Raw genomic sequence first — 27,563 nt, forward strand, 5'->3', positions numbered from 1 at the left:
TTTAATTGTACCAAAATCACATTACATGAGGACAGTTAATGCATAGCTCACTATTTTAAATCTATTAGCAGAAATGTTCTTTACAATGAGTAAAAAGTGCAAGATATATCGTGCAAGTTTATCTAAGAGGAAATTTGGTTTTGTTTCTTGGAATGTATTTTACTTCCACTTTTGCTGAAATGGAGGGATGTTCCTAGATAGCCAACTATGAACACTATATTCTCAAAAGGATATGCTATTATAGCTTTTCCTCTTCTGTGAAGAAAACAGTCAGAAACAGCAATGGAAAACTCTGGGTAAATTCCTCCAGGAAAACAGTGTCATCTGGGCCCACTGTGAAACTTTAGTAAGCACTAATTGCATAATAAAAGCTTTGCCTACAAGCACCCCAGATTTCGGGCTTTTGATTTCAAAAATAAAAACACATTTATTTAAAGGCACTTTTGTCAATTTTTTTTTCAATAAGGAATGTACACATGAAATATTGGGTCCAAATTTGTTCCATTGATTTTAAATTTCAATTATGTAAAATAAATGCATGAAACAACATAACTTTCCTGGTAAGGAAAATAATCCTACGTAAGCAAGCCAGTGCAAGAAGAAGCATCATAATATGTGACTAACAACAGTACACTGCTTCTGGCATGAAAAGGCCAGCATGGATACAAACAAGACCGCAGATCTATGTAAATGCCATACAACTGGGAAAAGGCACAAGGCATGATTTGAGATTCTGTCCTCTGCGTTACTGTAGACTTCACTAGTCTTCTCCTCCACACAGCAGCAGAAGCGCATTTCTGTAGTCACCAGATGTATCTTTCTATAAAGGATCAACCAACAATGAGTCCATATATTTTCAAAAAAGGACCATTTTTCTAGTATTGCTATTTGTATGACTATTCTCTAATCATATGATGTACACATTCTATTAAATAAAGTATTTTTGTTCATCAGAAATCTACAGCTGCAAAACCAACACTATCTACAAATACTACTATAGTAAATGGTAAGTACTAACAAAAAAAAGTTTAAATATGCTGTTACCCTTGATATAATGCCTACACAAGAATGAGTATTTAGGTAGGCTAAGGAGGAATGATCAGGTATGTCAGATTCAAGGTCACTCTCAGCTATAGAAGCTAATTAGGTGATTTGGGAGCAATCATTATCTCAGCCCTAAATGCCAGAGTTGTGGTGGGTATAAATCTTGAGCTCCTAGAAGAAGAGTGGGACATACATTTTACATATAAATAAATAAAATATATAATAAAACAAACTATGATTAAAATTATTCTCTTTTTATTACTGTAATCTAAGCAGAAACAACTCAAAGCTTGGCAGACTGTAATACATACAGACTCTTAAGAAAATTATCACATGAAGCAGCAGTATTTTCTGTAACAAATAATATGAATTAATAATCATAGGTAAGATAAAATTTACCTGAATTACATGGTGCAAACTTTTTGCAAAATCCCTTCTGAATGCCTGCCTGATATCAAGTAGATCTTTTTCACTCCTTGAAACCATAATTCTGATCAATGTATCATCATCAGTGCCTGCTCCCTAGTAAAACAAAGTTAAGTAATCAATTAAGGGCGCTGGACAGTAATTCTACCCAATTCTTTCTGCTGGAGCCACTGAGACAGAATGTCTTATTCAACAAACCACAGTTAAAACTAAACAATGACTTAGCATGATATATGAAATTTTTGCAACTCAAGAGGAACAATTCATTTTTTAGCTTTTATTGCTTTAATAACAAAAGTTCTTAAACTGTTGGACCCAATGACCCTTTTTCCCAGCTTTGAATATTGTCATTACTCTCATAAAAAAAGCCAGACTCTGTCAGTGTTATAGTAAGGACAATCCTAAATTGGATTCTCAACTTGCTAAGAAAGCAATTACAAATTGGTCCATTAGCTTCACTCTATGCACAAGTCAGAGTCTCCTAAACCACAAGATGAGTGGCAAATAAATTTGATAAATAAAAAATATATACATTAGTCCCTTGGAGAAAATTACCTATAGTTTTAGAACCCCTGCTGTAATGAAACTTCAATGCGGGTAAAATAAAAATTGACCAAAATAAAAATTGACCAAACAAAAAGACCAACAAAACTAAAAAATGATTTCTTCTACATAGAAATTGCTGCAAGTTTTTAAGCAACATATTGAAAATGGATTATATAATGAACAAATCATATCAGATCAACTAATAATTACCACTCAATACTCAAATGTACATTTCAAATACTATATTGTATATGTTACAAACACCAAGAGAGCTGAAAAATCCATAAAATGAAATGTTTTCCTCATTTCGTTTTATTATCTCCTTTTCAAGTATCTCCAAGAGTAAATTGAGGCTGAAATCTTACCGATGTGTTCTTAAAATATAAAATTCACTGAACCCAATCAGCCTTATTTCTGAATAAATATACATGGAAAAACAAGCAAAAATATTTACCCTCATAAAAAAAGCCAGACTGTCAGTGTTATAGTAAGGACAATCCTAAATTGGATTCTCAACTTGCTAAGAAAGCAATTACAAATTGGTCCATTAGCTTCACTCTATGCACAAGTCAGAGTCTCCTAAACCACAAGATAAATGGCAAATAAATTTGATAAATAAAAAATATATACATTAGTCCCTTGGAGAAGTCCCGTGCAAGAAAGTAACATAGATATTGTCAGTGCAAGATTGTTTAAATAGTAGTGCTTGAAGATGTTGACTTTATTTAAAAATGATAAATACTTACTTTCATTGCATAAAAGAGACATTCAGCAAAATAGGCAGGAACACTTCGGACACACTTCACTAGAAGAAAAACAATCTATTTGAATCACAAAATATTTTAACATTATTTTATTGGAAGACAAACAGCTATATAAATGGCATTTATTCTCCTAAACACAGCAAAGTAGTTTTCAAGTATTTACAATAAATTATTTGATCCACAATTTCTATCACACACTATTACCTATTTAAACTAGGAATTTAACAGAAACAACCCTTGACAATTCTCTGATCAGAACTTTAGTGCAATCTTTGATACTGGATTTGCCTAAAGAAGACACAGGTTAGTTCTTCATTTAACTGAAAGGTTTATGAGTAACTTTAAGCCAGTTGTTCTCTTAATCCAACCCTCCTTATAGTAGAGGAATTGTACCATCAATACTTTGTACTATTGGGAAGTTTAATATAAATGGATTTCCAACTCATAGCAGGTACAAACCAGTTAAATGTGTTTTTGGGAGTTAAGAAATGCCAATTTAACAGAATGCTACATTCTGACTTACTTAGCATTCTTCATCTTCATTTTTGGCATGTTGCTATACTTTCAAATTACTTCTCTTCTCTTCCCTTCCCCTTGTCCCCGTCCTCTCTTGTTCAGCATCCCAGGTCTGAAGAGATTAGACTTAGACTAATTTTATTGTCATTTTAAATGTACACTAATTGGCATACATTAAAATGACATTTTGTTGCATACCACTCTCAAAGGGTCACCACCTCCAGTATACACTACATAAACTTGAGAAAAAAATATGCATATACCCACATATATTATATGACACAGAGAAACAACAGACTAGTTCAGATGTATACATGTACATGGGGCAAAAAAAAAAAAAGAGGAGACCCAGCAGAGCTACCTGCAACATGCATAGCAACATGGTTATCACCAACCCACAGCCTCTCTGGGAACTTGTCTTTTTACATGGGCCAGCCAGCTAAGAACTTCCAAAGTTCCTGGCTAACATGGCCATGCCACTACCCTCCTCCATTGACTGGCTAACTGATGACCAAGCAAAAACTTCACAATTAAAGGGGCTTTATCTGAGCAGTCGCGAGGCAGAAATGGTGACACTGCTTAGGAATCATCAACTATCTGGGGGGAATTAGCTGTGCTTTGGAGCATATTTGTCCCAAAACATATTTGGAGCACACACAGCCATATGCCACTAATCATGCTACTACTGCTTAGGTGACTATGGGTGGTACCTGCTCCTTGTATGGTATTTATTTATTTATTTATTGGTTTGATTTATATGCCGCCTTTTTCCAGAGACTCAGGGCGGCTTACAATGCGTTAAGCAATAGCCTTTATACTTTTGTATTTACCTGCTTAGTAGGGCTTTCACCTCCCCCACCCAAAGCGGTGTTCTTTTTTATACAAAGTCACCTTATGACCATCAATTTCACAGCTGCTCAGCCCAGTGCCTCTTGGGCTTAAACCATATCTATAATTTACAGAGCAACAGAACTGATGTCTATAGTGCAGATGCTCAGTCCAAAGACTCTATAACTTATATGAAGGTCTTCCAGACTGGGCAACTTCGGAGTATGTCAGCAATCCATAAACCACCAGCCTGGAAGTTCTTTGGTCAGAGTTGCAGGAAAAAACTGACAGGAAACTTCTCCTACAACACTGTCCTGAAGTGATTTGAGGTCACCCACTTAGTTAATAGAATCTATGTTGCTAGATAACACAGCCCTAGTATACAGTATACAAGTTTAAGATTAATCAAGAATAGGACTATACATTACCAATTGCCAGAAGCAGCTTTTCAAGTGGACCAGATGTTTCACGATCAATTGTTTCTTCAATTTGAAAACCAGAAATAGTCATGTATTTGTCAAAAACTGAAAGAATAAAAGAGAAGTAAAAGTAGTATCCACATTTTAATTATTACATATTACTTACTTTTAGCTTCTTCAAACAAGCTTATAAAACACACATCTAAACTCATACACATTCCTCAACATATGGGCAGGACAATTGAAGTCAACTACAAAAGGAGAAAATTTAAATATACAAAAATAACATTCTAGCTTAGTGTGTATCTATCTATTTATTAAAGTCGTTATTAAAAACACCCATCACTACTCTTCTTAGTACTACTCACCCTTCCTTAAGTGAGATATACTTCGAGTTCCCAAAATGGTGATAAATTTTTCTTCATCTGTTCCCCATTTCAGTTCCCCAGCTCTAAACAGCTCCTGTTAGAATAAAAAGAAAGTTCATTGTTATTAATGAAAAGAAATAGTAAGATTTTTCTGTGTTCTACATAAAACCAAGAGTCATAAAGACAACACTTATCTTAGATAAGGGTCCAATATTAGATTATGAGTTTACCAGAGGACTTTTGCACCATCCTTAACACAACTAGAATTTTTGCATTCATTCTTTTGGCCACTTCAATATGATTCCCAATCACAGTCTTCCCAATACTGCTACTCTCCAAATGTGAGGGCCTTCAACTCCAATCTCATTCAACCAATCTCAGTAAGAACCATTTTTGTCCTTTCTAATTTTCTCATGAGACAACAGCTTCACATTGTGGAATGCAGATGATGCATCATGTGATGCTTCATGATAATAATTCAAATATTTTCTAAAATGATTTTATATACATACATACATACATATATATATACGTATGTATGTATGTGTATATATATATATATATATGTGTGTGTGTGTGTGTGTGTGTGTGTGTGTGTGTGTGTGTGTGTGTATGTATGTATGTACTTCTCTCTAGCCAGGTTCTTCCTACGTAAACCAAGATTTTTATGCAGCCCTAGTTCAATGAAATCCCAATCCACTAGTTTCTAGGCTTTTTTTCAGCAGCCAGCAAGCTCCCTGCTGCCCATTGGGAGACTAAGGAGACTAAGATAGATCTATTTCAGACTTATAAGCCCTCATCAATTAGCCACACCTTCATCCCATGTATCCTTCCTGTAAAAAAAAAAAAAAGCCTAGAAACTAGTGGATTGGGATTTCACTGAACTAGGGCTGCATAAAAATCTTGGTTTACGTAGGAAGAACCTGGCTAGAGAGAAATACACATAAAGACCTATGAAAAGAAAAGAAAAGAAAAAAAAGAAAAGAAGAAAAGAAAGAAAAAAAAAGAAAAGAAAAGAAAAGAAAAGAAAAGAAAAGAAAAGAAAAGAAAAGAAAAGAAAAGAAAAGAAAAGAAAAGAAAAGAAAAGAAAAGATATATATATATTACACAAAGAAGATATTCATGTACAATTTTTTAGCTGGCACAATACTAAGATCTGTATCAAACAAGGCATCAAAAGTACAGAACAAACAATGTGTGAAGGCAAGAGCAACATATAGGTGGCCAATTTTGTCTTCTTTTTTTCTGTGGGAGCATACATTTCTCAACCATCTAAAACTTAAATATCTGTTGACAGAAAACACTATCCTATGAAGAAACAGTTAAATTACTATAATTAACTGTAAGGCTTATCTGATTTAAGAAGAAATATGAAATTCTATGAGCAACAAAATTATTGGTTGCTACCACTCCTTTTTCGCAATTGTAAACCAAATATTAACAGAACAATGGAAAACATTATTCACTGGAATCTTTTGCTTCCCTAAGATTCCTGGAACACTTACAGTTGCAAGAAAAAGTATGTGAACCCCTTGGGATTACGTGGAGTTTTGCATGAATTGGTCATAAAATGTGCTCTGAACTTCATCTAAGTCACAACAATAGAAAAACACAGTCTGCTTAAAATAATACTACACAAACATTAGATGTTGCCATGGTTTAATTGAACATAACATGTAAACATTCACAGTGCAGGGAGGAAAAAGTATGTGAACCTTTGGACTTAATAACTGGTTGACCCTCCTTTGGCAGCAATAACCTCAACCAAACGTTTCCTGTAGTTGCAGATCAGACCTGCACAACGATCTGGAGTAATTTTGGACCACTCCTCTTCACAAAACTGTTTCAGTGTAGCAATATTCTTGGGATGTCTGGTGTGAATCACTCTCTTAAGGTCATGCCACAGCATTTCAATCGGGTTGAGGTCAGGACTCTGACTGGGCCACTCCAGAAGGCGTATTCTGTGCTGTTGAAGCCATTTTTTTTGTTGAATTACTTGTATGCTTTGGGTCATTGTCCTGTTGCATCACCCATCCTCTGCAGAGCTTCAGTTGGCAGACAGACGGTCGTACGTTTTCCTGCAAAATGTCTTGATAAACTCTGGAATTCATTTTCCCATCAATGACAACAATCCGTCCAGGCCCTGAGGCAGCAAAGCAGCCCCAAACCATGATGCTCCCTCCGCCATGTTTTACAGTGGGGATGAGGTTTTGATGTTGGTGTGCTGTGCCTTTTTTTCTCCACACATAGTGTTGTGTGTTCTTCCCAAACAACTCAATTTTGGTTTCATCTGTCCACAGTATATTTGGCCAGTAGTGCTGTGGAACATCCAGGTGCTCTTTTGCAAACTTCAAACATGCTGCAATATTTTTTTTGGACAGCAATGGCTTCCTCCGTGGTGTTCTCCCATGTACTCCATTCTTGTTTAATGTTTTCCTTATTGTAGATGTGTCAACAAAAATGTTAGCATGTGCCAGAGATTTCTGTAGGTCTTTAGCTGACACTCTAGGATTCTTCTTTACCTTATGAAGCATTCTGCGCTGTGCTCTTGCAGTCATTTTTACAGGACGACCACGCCTAGGGAGAGTAGCAACAGTGCTAAACTTTCTCCATTTGTAGACAGTCTGTCTTACCATGGACACATGAACATCAAGGCTTTTGGAGATACTTTTGTAACCCTTTCCAGCTTCAAGCAAGTCAACAATTATTGATCGTAGGTCTTCTGAGAGCTCTTTTCTGTGAGGCATGGTTCACATCAGACAGTGCTTCTTGAAACCAGTAAACCCAAAACAGGTGTGTGTTTTTAAAGGGCAGGACAGCTGTCAGCAACACATCCAATATCATCACACTGATTGGAGTCAAGGTTGGCTCACTCCTGGCTCCAATTAGCTCTTGGAGAAGTCATTAGGCTAGGGGCTCACATACTTTTTCCTCGCTGCATTGTGAATGTTTACATGTTATGTTCAATTAAACCATGGCAACATCTAATGTTTGTGTAGTATTATTTTAAGCAGACTGTGTTTTTCTATTGTTGTGACTTAGATGAAGTTCAGAGCACATTTTATGACCAATTCATGCAAAACTCCACGTAATCCCAAGGGGTTCACATACTTTTTCTTGCAACTGTATATGCTCTGAATTAAAATTACTTTGAAATAATGTTAGGCAAGTAGTTTAGCACTCCTTCTTTTAAATCCTTCATACACTCTGAGTAATATTAATTATATGTCATACATCAAAATCAAACAGTACAATATAGTACCATCGTCTCCATCCGGTGGTTTCCCATATATATTTGACTTCCAACTCCTATAATCTCAAGCCCTTAATACTGACAATTATATAATACTGATATACTAAGTTATTAAAAAAAAAAAAAGTGAGACACTCGTATTTAGCAGAACCTCTCTGCAAATAAAGCAAGCCTGAACATTCCTTCTCCTTTTCCTATTTCATATAAAGATATCAACTGGAGTTACAGGTTAAAAAGTAACTAGTTTTGCTGAGTAGATGCCAGCCCCAGGTAGTTACTTAGACTTCAAGAAATTGGACCTCCTAAGTCTATAACAATAGGGTAATGGTTGGGTAGTTGTCTCCTGTTCAAGTCCTTTTAATTATGGCTGATTCAGCTCGCCTTTTTATGATCAATTAAGGTCATTTAGGTGCTGCCACTTACTTAGATAACAATTTATAGATTTCAGTAAAAAAAATAATGTATCCTGTGCAGATCTCCAGGGCAGCATTTCAAACTGATGTCTTTTGGAGACATGAAAATGCAAAACATATCCCTTATTTCCAATTTTTAAAAGGGGATGTAAATTATAAACTATTTAAGCTCTTATTACCAACTTTTTCATTTTTCCAGCATACCATGTTCCAGAGATATTTTGAGGAATGGAGTCTCAATTTTTAATGTTTCTAAAACTAAATGTCTGCTGTCTCAAAAACCTACTTGCAGACACACATAAACATTCAAACTAGTAATAATTTACCTCAGATAGTTTGAGAATGGAACCATACAATTCAAGGAGACACTGGGATCTAGCACTGATTCCAAAAAGTGATTCATTTATTTACTTCTTTATTGTGTATATATACTTATTTAATATTCACTTATTTATAATGCAGTAATTATACAATTGTAAAAAATAGCTAGAATTCCTGGCTTCTTTACAATAGACATTTAACTGAAAAAATTGCCTGTATTTTTCCATACTAGAATCAAGCTTGTTCAATCACTTGAGATCTCTTACTTTCTAATGTCCTGATGGTGCCATTTTAGATATGTTTTGGTGAAACAGAAAGAGGGAATCTTTACCTACCTGAGCATCTTGCTCAATTAGACTTTCTTTAATTTGGCCATCAGGGTCTCTGTTAGCCTAAATGGAGTACAAGAAAAAGATCTATGACTCTGTGAATCAAGACTATAATTAGATAGTATTTAAAAATCAGTAGTTATTATGTCATGGTCAAGTATATATGGATTCTTTCTTTTTTCTTTCCCTTCCTTCCTTCCTTCCTTCTCTTCCCTTTCTTCTTTCTTTCTTAGCTTATGTTCTGTACATATCCCAAGTGATTCCTGTACAATACTGGATACTAACCTGAATAAACTCTATGGCAAAGTGCCCTAAACTACTAGTGCTATTAAAAATGCAGCCACAACTAGAAGATATGTATCCAAAAGGACAGAAAGATGGAAGTCAACTCAAGAGTTAAAAAACAAAAATATCAACGCATCCATGGTATTACTTTTGTCATAATTTGGAAAAGAAAGATACATCAGGTTAGTTATCTTGCAGCTCCAGAGAGGCATGTGACTTCCAAACCATCTCTATCCATTCACCTACCCTTCCTTTCTTCTTCCTCAACAAAGCCCCCTAGCCTGCAGTATGTTTCCAAAGTCCAGTCCCAAATATCCAAGGAACACAAGTTAATATAAGAGCAGGTCAATTTCTGACCCATTTATCTGATTTCAATCTTAGGAGCTTACTTGTAGAAGAACAACCAACATTCGCTGATAGAAGCCAGAAGTATCTGATGTGATATGATCTTCTAAATCGGCTTCATATTCTGGAAAGAAAATCAAACACCATATGCATTATTAAACAAAATTTGAAGTTAAAAATAAAAACATTCCAGTTGTTAAGAGTTATATATGACTAAATGTTTCCTTTATTCAAAGGCCATTCATTTTAAATTTCAGAATGGCATAAGCAATTATCCCTGCATAGAACATATTGTATTGAGAAAATTGGCTAAAAGATCTAAGCCTCTACAAATTCTCCACCCCAGAAACATGCCACACTCCCACACCCAAAAGTACCTTCCTGATAAACGTGCTTTATATTCCTGATTTCAGCAGGTGTCCGAGATGCAAGAATTTCAGTCAAGACTTGTTCATCAGTTCCTGCCCCCTGAAATCAACGCAATGAGTTCATGAAATCGTATCATTTTTCTTAGTATAGTATTAACAACTGTATTAGTTGTATTAATACAGTTGTATTAATAGTCAGTTAACAAGTATTAACTGACTTACAGTTCTTTCTACAATTCTGCTTTTATGCTGCCATACCAGATCAAAAAATTTATTTTATAACCAAAATGTAAAGAAATACTAGCATAACTCCAATATATTTGAAATAAATTCATTGTCAGGTTTCGATGTCATCTCAAATAAAATAAATTGCATTTCCTGCATTTACTCTAGTGCTGACATCCATAACGTTCAAGAATGCTTATTTCTTAGTTCAAGAATGCCTAACCATATGATCCATAAGGGTGGGGGAACCAACATAAATAGATTCCAAATGATTCATACAGGAAATGTGGCAAGGCTTACTGCTGAAATTTGAATTCCTGTTACAGTCCTTTTGTCCAACAGATTTTTCTGAGCAGTTTTTTTTAGTTCAGAAAAGTTCAGATTGCTTTTCTTTCCTTTATATCTTGTTGTAAGGTATTCCAAGCATCTAGGTATGCAGTGAGACAGCAAATATTTCACCTCAGATGCAGAGGTTACTACGTCCTTAAGCCCATTTTTCATTCACTTTCTATATGTATGTCTCCTGCCAACTCTTGGAGTGAATAAGAGAAAAATTAAAAACTTTTGGCAGTAGTAGAATTTTGTTACTATTGTTTATTTGTTAAATTATAAATTAACAACTGTTTAATAAAAATGGACTTTTGTTATTATAATTAACAAATCTGTCTGCCAGGATTGCTTTTTGAACATTTTAACATTAATTGTCATATTTTTTCAGCAAGTAGTAAAACCATCTTATGTTTAATGAAGGAAACTGTATTATTTGATCTTGTCTGGTATTCCAGTCTGCATAAAACCTATAAAAATGTATACACAGATAGAATGCAAAGAGCTATATTCAGATTAGAACTATATAAAGGATTTATTCTTAAACTATGCAGATTTCTTTCTTCTAGCATCTGGCCTTCCTAAACCACTCTAAAAACTACATTAATATATTTCCATCTTCCTGCATTTAGTTAATTGTAACTTACTTAACTGCCAATACATTTAGTTGCATCTTTGTTCTAGTATTCATATACATACAAGGAATTCCTGTGAAAGGAATATATTTTTGGGATCAGCTTTTCTCTGACTTAGCATCACAAGTTAGTTTTGCTCTACTACTATATAGGCAATTTCATGAAGGGCAACCAATAGCAATTTATTTTCCTGCTCTGGGAATTTTGGAATGAAATATAAATCTCTACCATATATTGGAAACACTTCTGCGTAGAATAAGTATTTTTGTAAAATTTATAGGAATGTTTCATAACTGGCAGTTGATACAATAAGGGTTATAGAAGTGGGTACAACTAGAGTAAAGAGATCAGGTAGCTGTTTTACACAACTAACAGGAAAAAAAACTATATTCACATGGTCACTATCCTACTATTTCACTCACTTTGGAAATAACAGGTCAGTGATATAGCCTTATTTTAGATCCAGCTGTTACCAAGTAATAGTGTAGTAACTAGAAGATACAAATAGTCCTCAACTTACAGCCACAAAGGGGACCAGAAAATTCATTGTTAAGTAGTGCAGTCATTAAGTGAGATATCATATGACCATGACTTGTGATACTTCCTGCTGGATTCCCCATTGACTTTTCAGGTGAGAAGCCATTTGGGAAGGTCATAAAAGAAAATCCTATGACCGAGAGGATGGTATGACAGTTTAATATCATAAGTCACTTTTTTAGTGCCATCATAATTACTAATGGTCGCTAAACATTTCAATCTTGGTTTATTTGATAATATTAATGAGAAATGGCTGGTTTCAATAACATGCAGCATACAAAAACACAAACACCCAATACTTAAAAATTCATATTATACTAAGCGGGATTCGTTTTAACTGTGGTTGATGAACAAGGGACACTGGCTGGGTTCACATATCACACTAAGGAGAAACAAAGGCAACATTACAGCATAGCACAATTTAGAAACTTGGAAAAAATGGCTAAACTTTCCAGTGTGATTTAAGGGTTCTGGGGTATCAACAGGGTTGCCAAGGGATCATATAAAACCCATTGGTTTGAAGTCACCCACTATAGCCTTGGAAATTACTTTCAGAGAATGGGATCCCAAACAAGATCTTTACCACAGCATGTAGATAGGTTGGTAAAGGAGAAAATGGCCCCTCTTCAGGTATCCAGATAACTACCATTTCTCACCCTGTCAGGGTCCCATAAATGCACCTACACTTACAAAGAGATGGATAATAGTCATGAGCTCTCCAGATGGAAACTTCCTGACAAATGTCTAGTTCTAGTTCCTGAAGTGGAAAAGAAAAAACTAGTGCAATTGAATGGCCCGGGACAAATAGTCAATGGCTGCTTGTTCTAAACTTCAAAAGCTAAAGAGATCTAGTCACTCAGCAATCAATATGAAATTAACAGTACATTTTTAATCATTAACACAGAGTGACTGCCATAAAATTCCTTTCCAAAGTTCCCAGCTGCTTCTGTGGGAGAGAAGAGGAAGACAAATCACCTGATTTCCCAACCTATTTCTCTTCTTTCTTGTGTCCAGCACCTTCTTGATGTTGTCACTTGAATAAAATCCTAAGTGTTAGGGTTTTTTTCCACTGATTCAGTAAGTTAAACTGTATCTATCTTTCTTCAAATATTAGCATTAAAAATCAATATTTGGCTGCAATACTACATACCACGAAATTACCTACTATCACAAGGTTCCATGGAATACTTTGGAATTGAATGACAGCAGAAAACTGTCAATAAAAATATTGTTATCCACGACTTGCATATTACAGAACTTGCATATTCAGTTGAATTAACCAAATAGAAGTTTCTTGCTATTATGAGCCTTTAATAATTGGGACTGCAGCAAAATGTTTCAGTATGAAATGATTTTGTTCAGGTGTGCTTATTCATCATTTAATTCCACTTTTATCATCTTTTTTTTCACTAACCATCAAATAGCAACTATCTAATGAGCATATACCCTCTTAAGAAATTGGGGACGGCAGTGTTTCTTCTATTTGTGAATTTATTCCTCTGAATGGGTAGCATCAATACTGCTGATTCATTCATTCTACATTTATACACTTACATTTTTGGTCAATTCCTTATCACACACTTTACTTTTGTTACTGAGATTATTCAAAATCCCAGGTCATTATGTTTTGTTTAACAAAATATAATTTACAGCAATATGTAAATATAGTCCATGTGTTTGATCCTCCCTTCCAAAGATACTTTTTTCCATTCAGTTTCTATTTACTGTTTTTTTTCTTTTTTTTCTTTCTCTTTTTTTTTTTTTTTTGTCAATTCTCTGGGCACTGAGCAACTGTCATTCTTTTCCAAAATCTTTTTCTTTCCCTTTTCAATTTCATGGGTCCTACTAATCTGTCTGTCTGTCTGTCTCTCTCTCTCTCTCTCACAAACACACACACACACACACACACACACACAGTTGCCATTTTAATTCAGTAAGCAGAAACATTCAAAATATCCTTCAAAATATCAAACGATGGCAAAAAAAGAATAAAAGTTGGCTATTATCTTCAAATACAGTTTGCCTTTTTCTGTAAGCATTTAGCCGATTCCTATCCTGGACACAGATTTCCTCTGCCCCTTCTTTACTTCTTTCTAAACAGTGTATTTAATTAATACAAAACAGTTGTAAGCAGCTGCTTAAAAACCACCCAATAGATGCAAAGCAGCATAAACTGAAATTCAACCATCAATGTAACTTAAAAGTTGCATTGTTACCTGAACATTATATTATCCATAGTTTTATAACAACACTCTTATTCAAGCCCACAGGTAATGCTAAAATCTGTTGATTTGAAAATATATTTTATTACAATGAAAACTAACACTATAACAAACAGATCAATTGTCATAACTGTTAACATCAGAATTAAAAGGAAAGAATCCATTCTAAATAAACAAACTTTTTAATTTAAAGTTGTGCCATTCATTTTACCTTAATGGCATGTTTTAGTGCATGCGCATCATAAATCCGTTCAGGTCTCATCAGGGAAACCATGAGCGTCTCCAGTTTGCCTGTAAGTTCCGATTTAAGGTCATCGGTTAAATCCTAAATTTCAGAATGAAGAATGAGTAATTAATGAAAAATGCATAACAATACTATCTTTCAGTTCTAGTTATTGCATCTAGAAGTTGCCTTATTAATATTTCATATAAATGGAGATGTGTGTGTGTGTGTGTGTGTGTGTGTGTGTGTATGTGTACACACAGACACACACAGTTTCTCCAAAAAGATGACCAACCTTGAAAAGGCCTATCACGTTTTTAAGCGCATGAGATCAAATTAAGCCCCACACACAAAATTAGCCCTAATTAAGACCCTACCCACCCCAGGGGGTGGGACGAGGCACACAGGTAAAAACTAAACTAGGGTGGGGATGGGGGGGTGGAGCTGCCCTAATTACCAGGCCTCATAGACTCCACCTGCCTTGTTTTTTTCTGCGGCTGCTTCTTCTTTGGATCCGGAGCTCTGTTATCAGCTGCAGATACCTTCCACCAGGCATCTGAATGCAAAATGGAGATCAGGGCGATGCGTGCGAGTGGTGGCAAATGGCCGCAGAAGAAGTGGACCAGCAGTGGGCTCCTGCTGGGCAGGACTGTTGGTGCCACTACCGCGAGGTGAGTCAATGATTAGAACCTTCCAAAAAGAACGCCTAGCCATTTTTTCAGTGATCAAAAGAGAGTAAGACCCGGCCTTCTTTTTGGAGAAACACGGTTTATATACATATATATGTATCAATACTATCTTTCAGTTCTAGTTATTGCATCTAGAACTTGCCTTATTAATATTCCATATAAATGCATGGAGGTATGTGTACACAGAAATGAAAAGTAAGAAAAATAAACAAGTAATAACCAGCCATCCAAAAACAATAACCATCGTGAAATATCTATAATATGAAAAAGCACAAGTAGAATCCTTACCCGGCCAAAAAGAGTTTTAAATTGTACTGCAATTTCCTGGCGTTGAGCATTGGTTCTGCCCGTTAGAATCTTCAAGATTGGATCTTCATCAGTTCCTTAAATTATGCAAGTTAAATAAAATCATTCATTGAAAGAACAGCAATAGTTTATGAATGAATGTAAACGAACACATTAGGTATGTCCATATAGTTCTATTCTTGAAATCATCTCTTACTTGGAAAACTCTATATTAATGTAAAGGTAGTCCTCACTTCTTAAGTGACCACAACTGGGATCGGCAACTCAGTCATTAAGGAAAGCACTCACTAAGTAAAACATTGTGATTTTACAATTATTTCAGCTTTCCTTTGCTTTACATCCCCGTGAAGGCCATAAATGCAAGGATTGGTCTCAAAGCTACCTTTTTGTCACCACTGTACCTGTGAGTCAGTTACTGCTTTTCAAATTCACTGCCTGAGCACCTTTTAAAAGAAAAAAAAAAAGCAAAAACTAGCAGTAGAACTTAAAGTAATTCTGAGTGACACCACAATTGGATTTAATTATGTGACAACTTTCACAGCAGAAGGCATGTGTATGTACCCTCATTCAAAAACAAAAAATAAAAAACAAAACTATGAACAAGATTGCACAGCTAACTGGATTTGAATAAGCAAGCACTACTGATTAGCAAAAACTTTCATAGAAGTGTTTCCTCCACATTTCAACACGCCGTTTGCCTCCATATTTTTTGGAGACTAAGCCAATATACGTGGAGGAATCTCCAACTAGACTGAAGGAAGTGTTAAGAGGGGGCTGAGCTTGGAGTTCTTGCACTGCAGGAAGTGGCACAGGTCTGACCTCTTCTAGAGTCCTTAAAAGCCTTATCCGACCATTACCAAAGAAATGCAGTCAATCTGGCAAGATTTCTTGCAACATATGTGACTAGTGATAAAGCTTCTTTTGGAGACTGTCCCCAAGTGATTCTGGATGCTTGAGCCTGACAGTATAAATCAACAAGTTTGAATAAATCATCTATTTCCTATTCACTATCTGGCCTTCAGAATTTGTTTTATATTAATAAAAGTTAAGATAAAGTTAAATCAATATTTCTTTTGTATGACTAAAAGTTAAGATAAAGATAATGAGACAGTCATTAACTTTTCAGGAACTCCAGTTTTTAAAAAAACCTAAACACTGAAACAACAATTCTATTGTCTTGAAAAAGATTCTACATAAGCTTTTTTCAAAAGGCAACTGTGTTTTCTTGATTTTTTTCTTTGAAAATATTTCACTTCTCATCCAAGAAGCTTCTTCAGTTCTTTGGGGGAAAAACTTTTGGGACAGCCATGACCTGAATGATTAAGAATCCCCATAGACATTCTACATAGTACAATTGAAATAATGTTGAAATGTAAAGGTTAATAGTTACATATACGACTACAGATTAATATTAACATATACTATAGTTACATATACTATCCAACCTGGGTAGTATATCCAAGGAGCCCTGGTGACACAGGGGAATGCAGTATTGCAAGCTCTGCCCACAGCCTGACATTTGATCCTGACGGGGCTCAAAGTTGACTCAGCCTTCCATCCTTTTGAGGTCAGTAAAATGCAGAGCCAGATTGCTGAGGGCAATATGCTGTCATTGTAAATTGCCCAGAGAGTGCTGTAAAGCACTATAGGGTCTAATTACTATTTACATACGTAAACTTTTAGGCAGCGCCATTTAATAATTCAGAAAAACTAGAACATGTTCAAAGAACAACAGTGGCAACAAGACAGTGGTTAAATCTAAAAAATTTTACTACCTGTTCTGTGGTATGGCTTGGTGGGCGTGCCTTGGTAGGCGTGGCAGAAGGATACTGCAAAATCCCCATTCCCTCCCCACTCCAGGGGAAGGATATTGCAAAATCTCCATTTTATTCCCCACTCCAGGGGAAGGATATTGCAAAATCTCCATTCCCACCCCACTCTGGGGCCAGCAGGAGGTGGTATTTGCTGGTTCTCCAAACTACTCAAAATTTCCACTACTGGTCCTCTGAACTTCTCAAAATTTCCGCTACCGGTTCTCCAGAACCTGTCAGAACCTGCTGGATTTCACCCCTGCACAAGGGGACTATGAAGAGATACTGAAGAAACTGGCAATGATTTAATTTGGATTCTTATACTATATAAGGGATTTGTTTCAATGGCCTAAATGGTCCCTTCCCATTCTAATGACTGTTTTCTCAATGTGTCATCCTGGGCAGCTCAAGATTGACTCAGCTCTCCATCCTTCCGAAGGTCGGTAAAATGAGGAGCCAGATTGTTGGGGACAATATGCTGACCCTGTAAACCACTTAGAGAGGGCTGTAAAGCACTATGAAGCGGTATATAAGTCTAAGTACTATTGCTATTAATGTCTGCTTACGCAAATACCAATGAAAATAATGCCAAGCCAAAGCATAAAGAGAACTTGGTGACCATACTGATATATTTCTGATCCTGCCAGTAGACCATTTTAAGATCTATTTTCAATTTTATCTCACATCCAATCAGAATCCTGTAAAAAGAAATAATCCTACATCCTTGAACATTATTTTACTCTGTCTGTCTGTCTAATGTTCACACTGCAGCAGGAAGCCAACTTTATTTCTGAACTTTCCCTGAACTAATTAGTTCCTGAGCCTAGTTCATTAGGAAGCCTACACAATGAAGATTCTCTGCTACTGAAATTTGAGCCCAAATGCACGGTAGACAGGAAGGAGAGGGATGAGAGTTCACACTCCTTTTCACACAATAGTAACTGTATGTAGGGAAAAGTTTCAATGGGGCATTATTTTGCTTCTGCTTACCCAATCCTTTCATTGCCTTGCGAAGAGCTTCGGCATCAGCTCTGGCATCAAATCCAGGGAAGTCTTTTACAGTACCTCTTGTATACTAGAAGGAAAATAAAATTATGTTCATGCAGCATTCTTTTAGTGACCTGTATTACAAAACTAATAATCAAGAAAGGTGAGTTGGAAAATCTAAATATTGATCCCTTAGAAAATAATCTGCTGTAAATCTAATAGTAATTAATCTATATGATCTGGCACAATTTGCAAATTTGTGCCAGGACTAAAACACTGAGAGCAAAGCTTTCATAAATGGTAAAAGCTTGAACTCAAATATTACAAATCAGATCTTGAGCAATACAGTAGAATTTGAAGGTTTAGGAATCTGATCTGTAACAATCCCTTAGGAAGGCATTTGTGGTCTCTTCTGTGTAACAAAATGATGTGTTGTTATGTAGGTGTTTAGGGACTCTGTTACAGACAAGAAAGAAGAAAAGAACATTTTCACAGTTTACTGATAAAACAGGTGTTGAAAATTAAAAATAATTTTCCCAGAAGGCTAATAATAAGAAACTAGTTTAACAATAGCTTCCTGGCAGCTCTTTCATAGCACAATTATATTAAAAATAATTCATATTCTGTGATTAGTTTATATAGGAGCTATATGGAAAACAATTGTAAAGAGCTTACCCTTTGAAAAAAACTTTGATATGAATAAAATCAGCTACTACAATTCTGATATATAATTTGTAATCTGTCTAACCTGTATGTGTAAAACACAATCCTCTATATGCAACCAGTCAGTTAATAATTCTGACAAATAGTTCCAACAATTCTAAAGAGTGTCAGGTTGGACAAACTATTTTGATATGTGGCATAATTAACGATTAACATACAGGAATCATGAAACAAGAACATATTCTTAGACCTCCATTTTCTCAGTTGTTCATCTGAATCAGTAATAAACAACCCACAATACTCCAAATGCTGAACTTAAATTCCCAGCAGCCCCATTAAGCATGTCCAATCATAAGTGTTGCTGGGACAACATGTTCCACAACATGTTTAAGTAGAACAGGATTCTCGCCTTAGCCTTAATTATTCTAGATCCCACTTTGTTACAGAAAAGTGGTAGCATAAAATTGCAATTTTTCAGTCTAAGAAGGAACATTTTCAATATTAATACATTTCACTGTATAGGGCCAACTACTTCCTCATTCTTAACTTCTCAGAAACTAGCTACATTCTTTATTTCCGGAAAGCAAACTCTGCTATCGTTTGTTCAATTATTAAACATTCACATATTAAGTCCATAATATTGTTAAAAATTAGCAAAAGGGACTGGCATAGAAAGCCAGCAAAATTTAGTGAAAAGAAAATGTATAACTGTCATGTGAACATTAGTCATTTGTAATTTGGCAACAAATATATGTCTTTTGAATCCTGAAATGAATCACCATCTCCTAATGGGCTATCTTGACAAACTAAAATAACCATGCCGATAGTTCTTAGGCAAGTGGAATAAATGACTAACCCTCCTCCCTTTTAGGCTGAATAGGTACAGTGTGAAGATTCATTCCAGCAGTTAGCCAGCAGTTCTTACTCTCTCTCCAGCTCTTAAATTGGGGGATTGCTGACAAGTGTTTGGTTGCAAAGATGGAAGCTCCCAAGAGACCTCCTTTGCTAATTAGTTAGCTGCCAGGCACTTCACAAGAAAGGCATGTATTATTTATTTGGCCAATCAGAAACTAGGTATGCTTTCCTCCCAATTCCCTATAATGTCCAACCCAGATAATCCCTGACTGGAAATCTTCTACTGGAAAGGCAGTCAGGGACCTACTTTTCTGGTGGTGGTAGGAAAACTATGCTTGTCCTAATTAACAAGGCCAACCAATAACCCAAGGAAACTAGCTATTTTGACCAATTTATTCAGTTATATTATGAATGAAAGCAAAAACTTATATAACTTGAGTGCATATTCTAGAGGTTCAAGATGGAAAACATGGAATCTTATCTCCTATTATTTTCATCCCTACACTTTATTGAAACACAAGGGCTAGCAAATTCCAACAAAGTATTTTAAAACAGGTCCATGCATACATGGAAATACAAATAATTCCATGCAAAGAACTATCTGAGACCCTAGTCTTGCAAGTCACTAAATGACTAGGATTTTGTTGTGTAAATACAAAAGGGAACCAGTTTGGTGTAATGGTTAAGGTGCTTAGGCATGAAAACCAGCAAGGGGACTTTGGGCCTGTCACTCTCTGTAAACCCAACTCACCTCACAGGGTTGTTGTTAATGGGAAACTAGGAAGAAGGAATATTATCTATGTTCACTGCCTTGAGATACAGTAAAATAATAAAGGCAAAATAAAAAAGTCTTAAAAATATACACTAAAGAAAAGAAACAATGGAATTAATTAACTTTTAGATCTTTGCGAGAATAACCAAGTTTTTCAGGGTTGAATACCGGTCACTGTATCTATGTTTCTATTAACCAGCCACTAATCCAATGAATATTACTTGAAGCTGCCAAAAGAGATTTCAGATCAAACTATTTGTCTCTACTCAGGGAGTAGGGAGCAAGGGGAAATGCATGGAGGAAATGATAAGCCAAGACTCTCATCTCCAAACTAGAGCCCCTCTAACTGCATTCTACAATTTCTACCACCTATGGCTAGCATGACTGCCGATGCTTGCTGTAGATGATAGCTAACAAAATGAAAGCATTTGGAAGATAATGCTGGCCAAGAGTCAAAGAAAATAATGCTGGTCACTGGGTAATGCAAAGAAAACAAAAGATTAAATTAGGGCAGGACACTCTAGTGTAATTTACTAATGTTTGTTTTACTTTTAAATGAAAGTTCATTGTTGTAAACCAAAGTTAAAGCAGGTGAAATAACTTGTTTTTCTTTCAATCATGTAGTCTATCCATGATTAGAGATGGTATCTCTTATGTAAAATCTACTTTCACTCTATAAATCATAGAATCTGACATCACTGACCAAATGGGGTCTCCAGACACTTGCAACTTTAGAGACTTTCAAATTCTAATGCTTAGTATTAAAAAAAATTATTACATGCATGAGTTCAGAATAATTGTTACCTATATTTAAATGTATTTCATTGTAAATGAAAGCAATTCAAAACTCTATCATGTTCTGGACTTAATTCTTTTTCTCTTATCCTTTGCATGCTTCTCAAAAGCCATGTGCATCCCTCAGCCCAGGAAAGAAGCTACATGCCTTAAGAAAACATTCTGAACACTTTTACTCATTTACTCATATCAGCCCCACAAGTAAGTTGCCATATTTAGTGTAATTTAGCAATTTTATTTGGGAATTGGATATATTGCCACAGATAAGTCTGTGAAAAGACAGCTTTCATTATATTCTCTTCTCCATTAGCATTCTGATTAGACTCTAAAATTATTATTTCTATTTATTATGAACATTTATCCTTGGTAGAACCTAATTCTACCGGCTTCAAACATTTACATTCAGGCATCCTACATTTTCTACAATTATGACCAATCTTTTAGTTATTTTCTATTTAACCAGAAATAGCATTAGATCAATTTATTTAAATCAGGAGCCAGTTGGACAACCTTGTAGAGACCAAGTGTTACTGCTATTTAACTTTTGGGACAAGTGACAGAGGATCACAAAATAGATGGACTATATCACATATCTCGAGAGGCTAAGTTGGGTAGGTTACTTAGTTTTAATTACAGCACAGCTATTTTGGATCATATATTTTTCTTCACTCAGAACGTCAGGAAACTGTAGAGCAGAGATCTTCAAACTTGGCAGCTTTAAGACTTGTGGACTTCAACTCCCAGAATTCTCCAGCCAGCTGAAGAATTCTGGGAGTTGAAGTCCACAAGTCTTAAAGCTGCCAAGTTTGAAGGCCTCTGCTACAGAGTGTCAATTTAGACATCAACAAGTTAGGAAGGGGCTGCTGAAGCTGCAGAGTTCTGAGGCCTTAGACTGACCACATCCAATTTAAAGGGCCATGTCAAAAACAGCATGTTCTTGCTTTTCTAGCCAATGTATTTTGAGAATCACCTAAGATTATAAATATATTGCTAAAACTAGATTATTTATATCTCCTTTGTAATTTTTTTTTTGAATGACATACACATGTTCCTATTTGCAGCTACTATGGAAACGGTATTGTTAGGAAAGGCAAGTGAAGGTTAAAAAGCTCCAGTTACAAATAAGCAGGTAAGTAATGTAGAGTGTAGAAGGGAAGTTATTCTAGACATTATGTTAGTAACATAAGACTAACTAAGCATATATCTTAACTGCAATTAAGACTGACAGATGACATTACTGGCATACTCATTTCTCATACCCCACATTTTATCTTTGATGGATTTCTTTGAATATTGGATCTCCAAAATAAACATAAGGTAGGAGATGCATGGAGACCCTCCACTTGATATTCTGTTCATTTCTTTGGGAAACTATTTTAGAACAGTTGGATGAGAAAAGAAGCTGAAGAAGCTTCTTGGATGAGAAGCAAAACATCTTCAAAGAAAAACCAGAAAGCCCAGTTGCCTCTTGAAAAAGCACCTTTGGGAGAACCATGACCTGGATGACTGAGAATCTCCATAGAAATTTAGATAAGAAAAAGAAGACTTTTCCGTCTCTCTCTCTCCCTCCCTCTCTCTCTCTCTCTCTCTCTCTCTCTCTCTCTCTCTCTCTCAGAAATCTCACTCTATTTCCTGGACTGCAAAGCAAAATGGAAGGAATCCTGTATTCTTCTCCCTTCATGAAGAAAAAATGGGCAGGAAATTTAAAAATGGACAGAAACAGCTCTTTGGTGTGTTTAATGGAAAAGCAGACTTTGAGGAAGCAATTCTAAACAGCAGGGTGTTTTTTTTTCAAAATCCTCCTAGTAACAACTAGAGGCAAAAGGCTACTTTCAAAAGAAGCCTTTTGTTTGTGGAACACCTCCATAATGTCCCATTTAATTTACGGCAGGCATTTTTAAATTTATGCACTATAAAAGGGAAGAAACATTTATAAATGTCAAAAGCTAGTTGAGAGAGTGCAATTTTATTTTTCATTTCCATTAACATTCATTTAAAAAGTATTGCTGGAGGCAGAAAATGAAAAGTATGCACATTTGAATGTTTTAAAATATGAAATATTAAGATTCAGAACATAAATCTACAAAAATTAATGACTTATTGGACTTATCAAATTAAGTTCAACCATTTAAAAAATCATCAAAAGATATTATATCTTTCTTAAGGACTTCCAAAGGCTTTAATAATTAAAGCCCCATTTCTAGTTACAGTAAAAGCAAAACAACATAATAGCAATCCTACCAAAGTTAAACATATAAAACTAAGAAATTGAGTGTTTGCTAAGCAAAGTTATTTTGGCTGGCTGCCTAGAATAATGATACAAAATTATAAAATGCAAGGGATCAAAGATTAAAAACAATTAGTCACTAGATCAGGAAGAGGAGAAAGGAGAAGAGGTTGTTTGACTTCTACTAAAATATACATTTAATTCAGAGCAACAGAAGAGTAGCTTTATCTCCTAACAATAACTATCACAACTATTTGTAGGTGATGTTTACACACAATGCTACTTTTAAAGAAATAAACTGATCTTAGATAATGCAAATAAAAATTAAACGGTATATAAATCCAGGTGCTATTGCTATCAGAGTGCCCCATACATTTAAATAAAAGGGGGCAATCAATTGTTGACAAATCTCCTTCAAGACTTAGCAATATGGAAGAACACAGACTGTGGTTTTATAGCACCAGCATCCCAGGACCAGTGCTGAGCTTCATATGGGGTTCTGCTGTATTTTCCATCCAAAACAATATTACCTATCTAAACTTCCTACTTCAACCTATTAAATAACAGTCTTGAAACTACTATCAAGGTAGTTTCTATTTCTATTCCAATCCAACACTGAGTATTAGAAATCTAAGATCTGTATAAAGTGGATCAAGATTTCAGATAACTCTATTATAACTATTTGTTCCATTGTATCTACCGACAAGTTATCCCCTGTATGTTCTCACTGTCCAGCCCCTACTACAAGTAGTCCTCATTTAACAGTCGCTTAGCCACCATTCAAAGTTAAAGCGGATATGACTATTCTGGAGTTCGGACAGCCACAATTCCTCCACCACCTGTGGTCACATGAGCGTATTTTGGGCAACGTGGCAATCAGCTTGCATTTATGGCCATTCAAAGCATTCTGCAGTTACATGATCACAACTTCTGGTGTTTATTTTCACTTTCAAGCAAAAAACCCACTCATTGAAGGAAATTGATTCATTTAATGACCACTGTGTTCACTTAACAAAAAAGGTCATAAAATCAGGCAAGATCACATGGTGACCCACTTAATGACCACCACAACTTACAACAGTAATTCTGGGCTCAATTACAGTCATAAGTTAAGGACTCCCTGTAGGTCTACTCCTTCACGTTGTCAGACATATCTGAAGAAAAAAACCCCATGCATTTAGCTTAGCAAGATGGCATCTTAATTAACAATGATAAAGCAATCATTGTTAATTAATCAGAGCAGCACAGGTGGGTTCCCCTTTAGAATTTTTATGTGACATACCAAGATTAGAAGGTAGTACTAGTAAAGGTGGAGTTATGCAGAGTTATGCATTGATCCACTTCATATGCAGGCTTTATAATTTTAAATTATATTATGAATATTATTTATAATTATAATTTCTGAAAGTGTCTTCAGTGTATTTTGCAAATTCATAATCTAATTCCTACATTTTGCAAATACATAATTAATTCCCACATTCATATTCATAAGCATTTATTTCCAATAGCAGTTTCTATTCCCTCAATACAGCGACTGAACTTTTTATCAAATATAATTGGCAGATATTCTATATTGCCTCTAAAGCATCTATCAAAGTAGATTATATAATCTATTACAACTCATGATGAGACACAGAGAGCTATACTAATGCATTCGAAATATTTCTTTGTTATGTTAGTTCAAATCAGTTTCTTTTCTAGCCATTCAACATAATCTTATTTGCACACAATAAGTGTACAGAGGAACCACTTATAAACCTGTCTTCAATTTGGAACTCTCCATTGTGTTGAGCTATAGCTGCTAATGTCTACCCAACACAGGCCAAGTTACTTGATATGAATTCTAACAACTCTAGACCAAAACGTGGAGGCCATCAAGTTAAAGAAGATTCACATAGGGCCCAGGAAACATACAATCTGAAGTAGCTATGATTGAACAATATCATCCCTGCCCTTAGAGAATTTACCATAACTCTTGTAAATTAAATGACATCTGGAACTTTGAGTCATACTATGAGTAATCTCAATTCCTCACATGTCATCATTTTTGCAAACTTCAAGAAAACTCTGCAAACTAACTTCAGATTTACTCTGATTCAAAAATATTCAAAAAGGCTATTTGGCTTGAAAAAAAAGGATATAGAATACAGGCAGTCCAAAACCAAAATGCAAAACATACAAAAAGAATGAAAAGGAAATTCATTATTTAGCTATTTGTTGACCTTTTCATTGCTAAAAAGAAGACACACCAACTCACAGCAAAAAATTTGCAGTGCAAGAAAATTTTGGCTAAAAGAATGGAAAATGGAAAAAAGCATGACGTGGAATCATTTGAGCAGGATGAGCTCATCCTGTTCCCAACTTGACCTCTTTAAATATTTAGATGAATTTGCCCAGATCAAATCAGCATAGTGTTACAAGAAAAGCAGAGAGGAAGAAACTGTCCTCCCACATCCCCAAAAGGGGGATTTCTTACTCCCAGTCGTTTATCTTCAGACTATCTGGCAAATTATAAAAAAAACTAACTGGTTGACTAGGAATTCTGGGAGTTGTAGTCCCAGCACAGCTGGAGAATATCACATTAGGAGAAACTAATATAAAAGTGCACGAAGCAGAGTCACCAAAGTTGAGTCAGAACCTTAAGAATAACTTTTTTTACCCTTCACTTTTTTTTTTTCTTCATAAAGCCAAAACGTTCGTTTGGCATTAAAGGTTACTGGATTTAAAAAAAAAAAAAAAAAAAAAACCTGTGTCAGAGGAATTGCTTGGGAATCAAACGAACGACAGGTCGCCCTTCGGGACTTAGGGATCTCTATGGGGGAAAGTATCTCATTGTACAAATTCCCCCCAAAAAAAGTGTGTTGCAAAATGGCGGTAGCGTTACGCTTTATTAATACTTTCATCAAATCGATTGGCTTCTTTCAAAATTTCTTCAGCCCTCTTGGTAAGTTAGTTTTCAAATTACACAGCGAGGAGAAAGCAAGGTAGGACTTACCTTTGCCATGGCTTCGGGGATCGTTTAGGTTTTTTAGGCGAAGAGCAAAAGCTGCGAAGAAAAAGAAGGGACAGAGGGTTACCCTTGCAGAGTTCAAAAGAAAGCGGCCAACAAGTACCGCTACCCAGGAAACGAGCAAATAAACCCGACCGCTTTCTTTGGTTTCCTCCGAGCAGCGATTGCTCCCCAATAGGCACCCCCTCCAAATCGGGGGATCTCTTCTGAACCCCAACTTTCGGCCACAGGAAAACGCCCGAGCACTTTCTCCTGGGACGTTTCCAACGCCCTGTTGCTCCAAGCTGGGTTCAGCCGAGGCCTCCGAGATACAAAGACCGATACGCGGAGCAATGAAGAGCGCTCCGCAATGGCTTCCTCCGCTCGATCTTTCGCTACTTTCTCAGCCTCCGTTTTACCTCCCCACAACTTAGCTGCGCTCGGAAAGCAGCCGATACGCACCGTAGCCTTAGAATGAGGGGGCGAAGCTGCGAGATGCGGTCGCCTCTCGGGAAACAACGGAAATGGAGAGAGCCGGAGAAAGTGAGCGTCGCCCTCGAGGCCTGCCACACCCAGCGCTCAGATTCCCCCAGCGCTTCCCGGCTGGAGTCGATCGTGGTCTTCCTGCCTGGGGCCCCACCCCGGATTACTCTGCTACTCCTCGGCACGGCGGGCCCTGGGTGCGGTTGAGTGTCTCTTTCCTTTTCCTCCCGGCTTAAATTATTACGAAAGTGTGGGACTGAATAATGCGTGAGAGGAAGCTCTTTCTGGATCATTATTGATCCTATGCGAACGGTTGCTTTACACCCACACGAATGCACCGCTCGCTGAACTATTAAAATAACAAAGGGCAGTTGTAGTAAGGTAGTTGTAACTGTCCTGTGATAAAAGTCTCTATTCAGAGACCTCAATCGCCCAAACAGGCATTCTTTGTTTTATCGTGGTAAAAAAATCATATCCTGACTGATGCATACATCAGGCTACATCTATCTGACTGGATCCACACAATATTTTCAGATACAAATAATGAAACCTATTGGCAAAGCTGAGAATTCAAAGAGATGCACTTCCTAGT

At 36.0% G+C, this 27,563-nt stretch overlaps 1 protein-coding gene across 2 annotated transcripts; it reads right to left on the reverse strand.

Annotated features, from left to right (window-relative positions):
* Nucleotides 1-27,218, reverse strand: ANXA5 (annexin A5). Of its 2 annotated transcripts, none has more exons than XM_070948172.1 (13): nt 26,951-27,218; nt 26,495-26,545; nt 18,191-18,275; nt 15,372-15,466; nt 14,383-14,496; nt 10,235-10,325; nt 9,902-9,981; nt 9,234-9,290; nt 4,912-5,005; nt 4,553-4,648; nt 2,763-2,821; nt 1,444-1,566; nt 1-820 (listed from the first exon to the last, which is right to left on the reverse strand). In XM_070948172.1, the coding sequence occupies exons 2-13, from the start codon at nt 26,501-26,503 to the stop codon at nt 761-763; spliced, it is 963 nt and encodes a 320-aa protein (XP_070804273.1). In that variant the 5' UTR covers nt 26,504-26,545; nt 26,951-27,218; the 3' UTR covers nt 1-760. The 2 variants fall into 2 exon arrangements, with proteins under 2 accessions (XP_070804273.1, XP_070804274.1); XM_070948173.1 differs by lacking the exon at nt 26,951-27,218 and adding an exon at nt 26,645-26,811.
* Nucleotides 27,219-27,563: the final 345 nt, after the last annotated feature.

This window comes from Pituophis catenifer, unplaced genomic scaffold, assembly GCF_029215685.1.
Source record: "Pituophis catenifer annectens isolate HBS135680 unplaced genomic scaffold, rPitCat1.0.hap2 SCAF_8, whole genome shotgun sequence".
Classification (NCBI taxonomy): Eukaryota; Metazoa; Chordata; class Lepidosauria; order Squamata; family Colubridae; genus Pituophis; species Pituophis catenifer.

What these genes read in the sequence shown, in the direction of transcription:
- ANXA5 (XM_070948172.1), bottom strand. An exon ending in TTAAAACTCTTTTTGGCCGG is followed by an intron (nt 14,497 to 15,371) that starts GTAAGGATTCTA and finishes TCTGAAATTTAG; the next exon opens with GATTTAACCGATGACCTTAA. An exon ending in TAATTGAGCAAGATGCTCAG is followed by an intron (nt 5,006 to 9,233) that starts GTAGGTAAAGAT and finishes TTATTCTAACAG; the next exon opens with GAGCTGTTTAGAGCTGGGGA.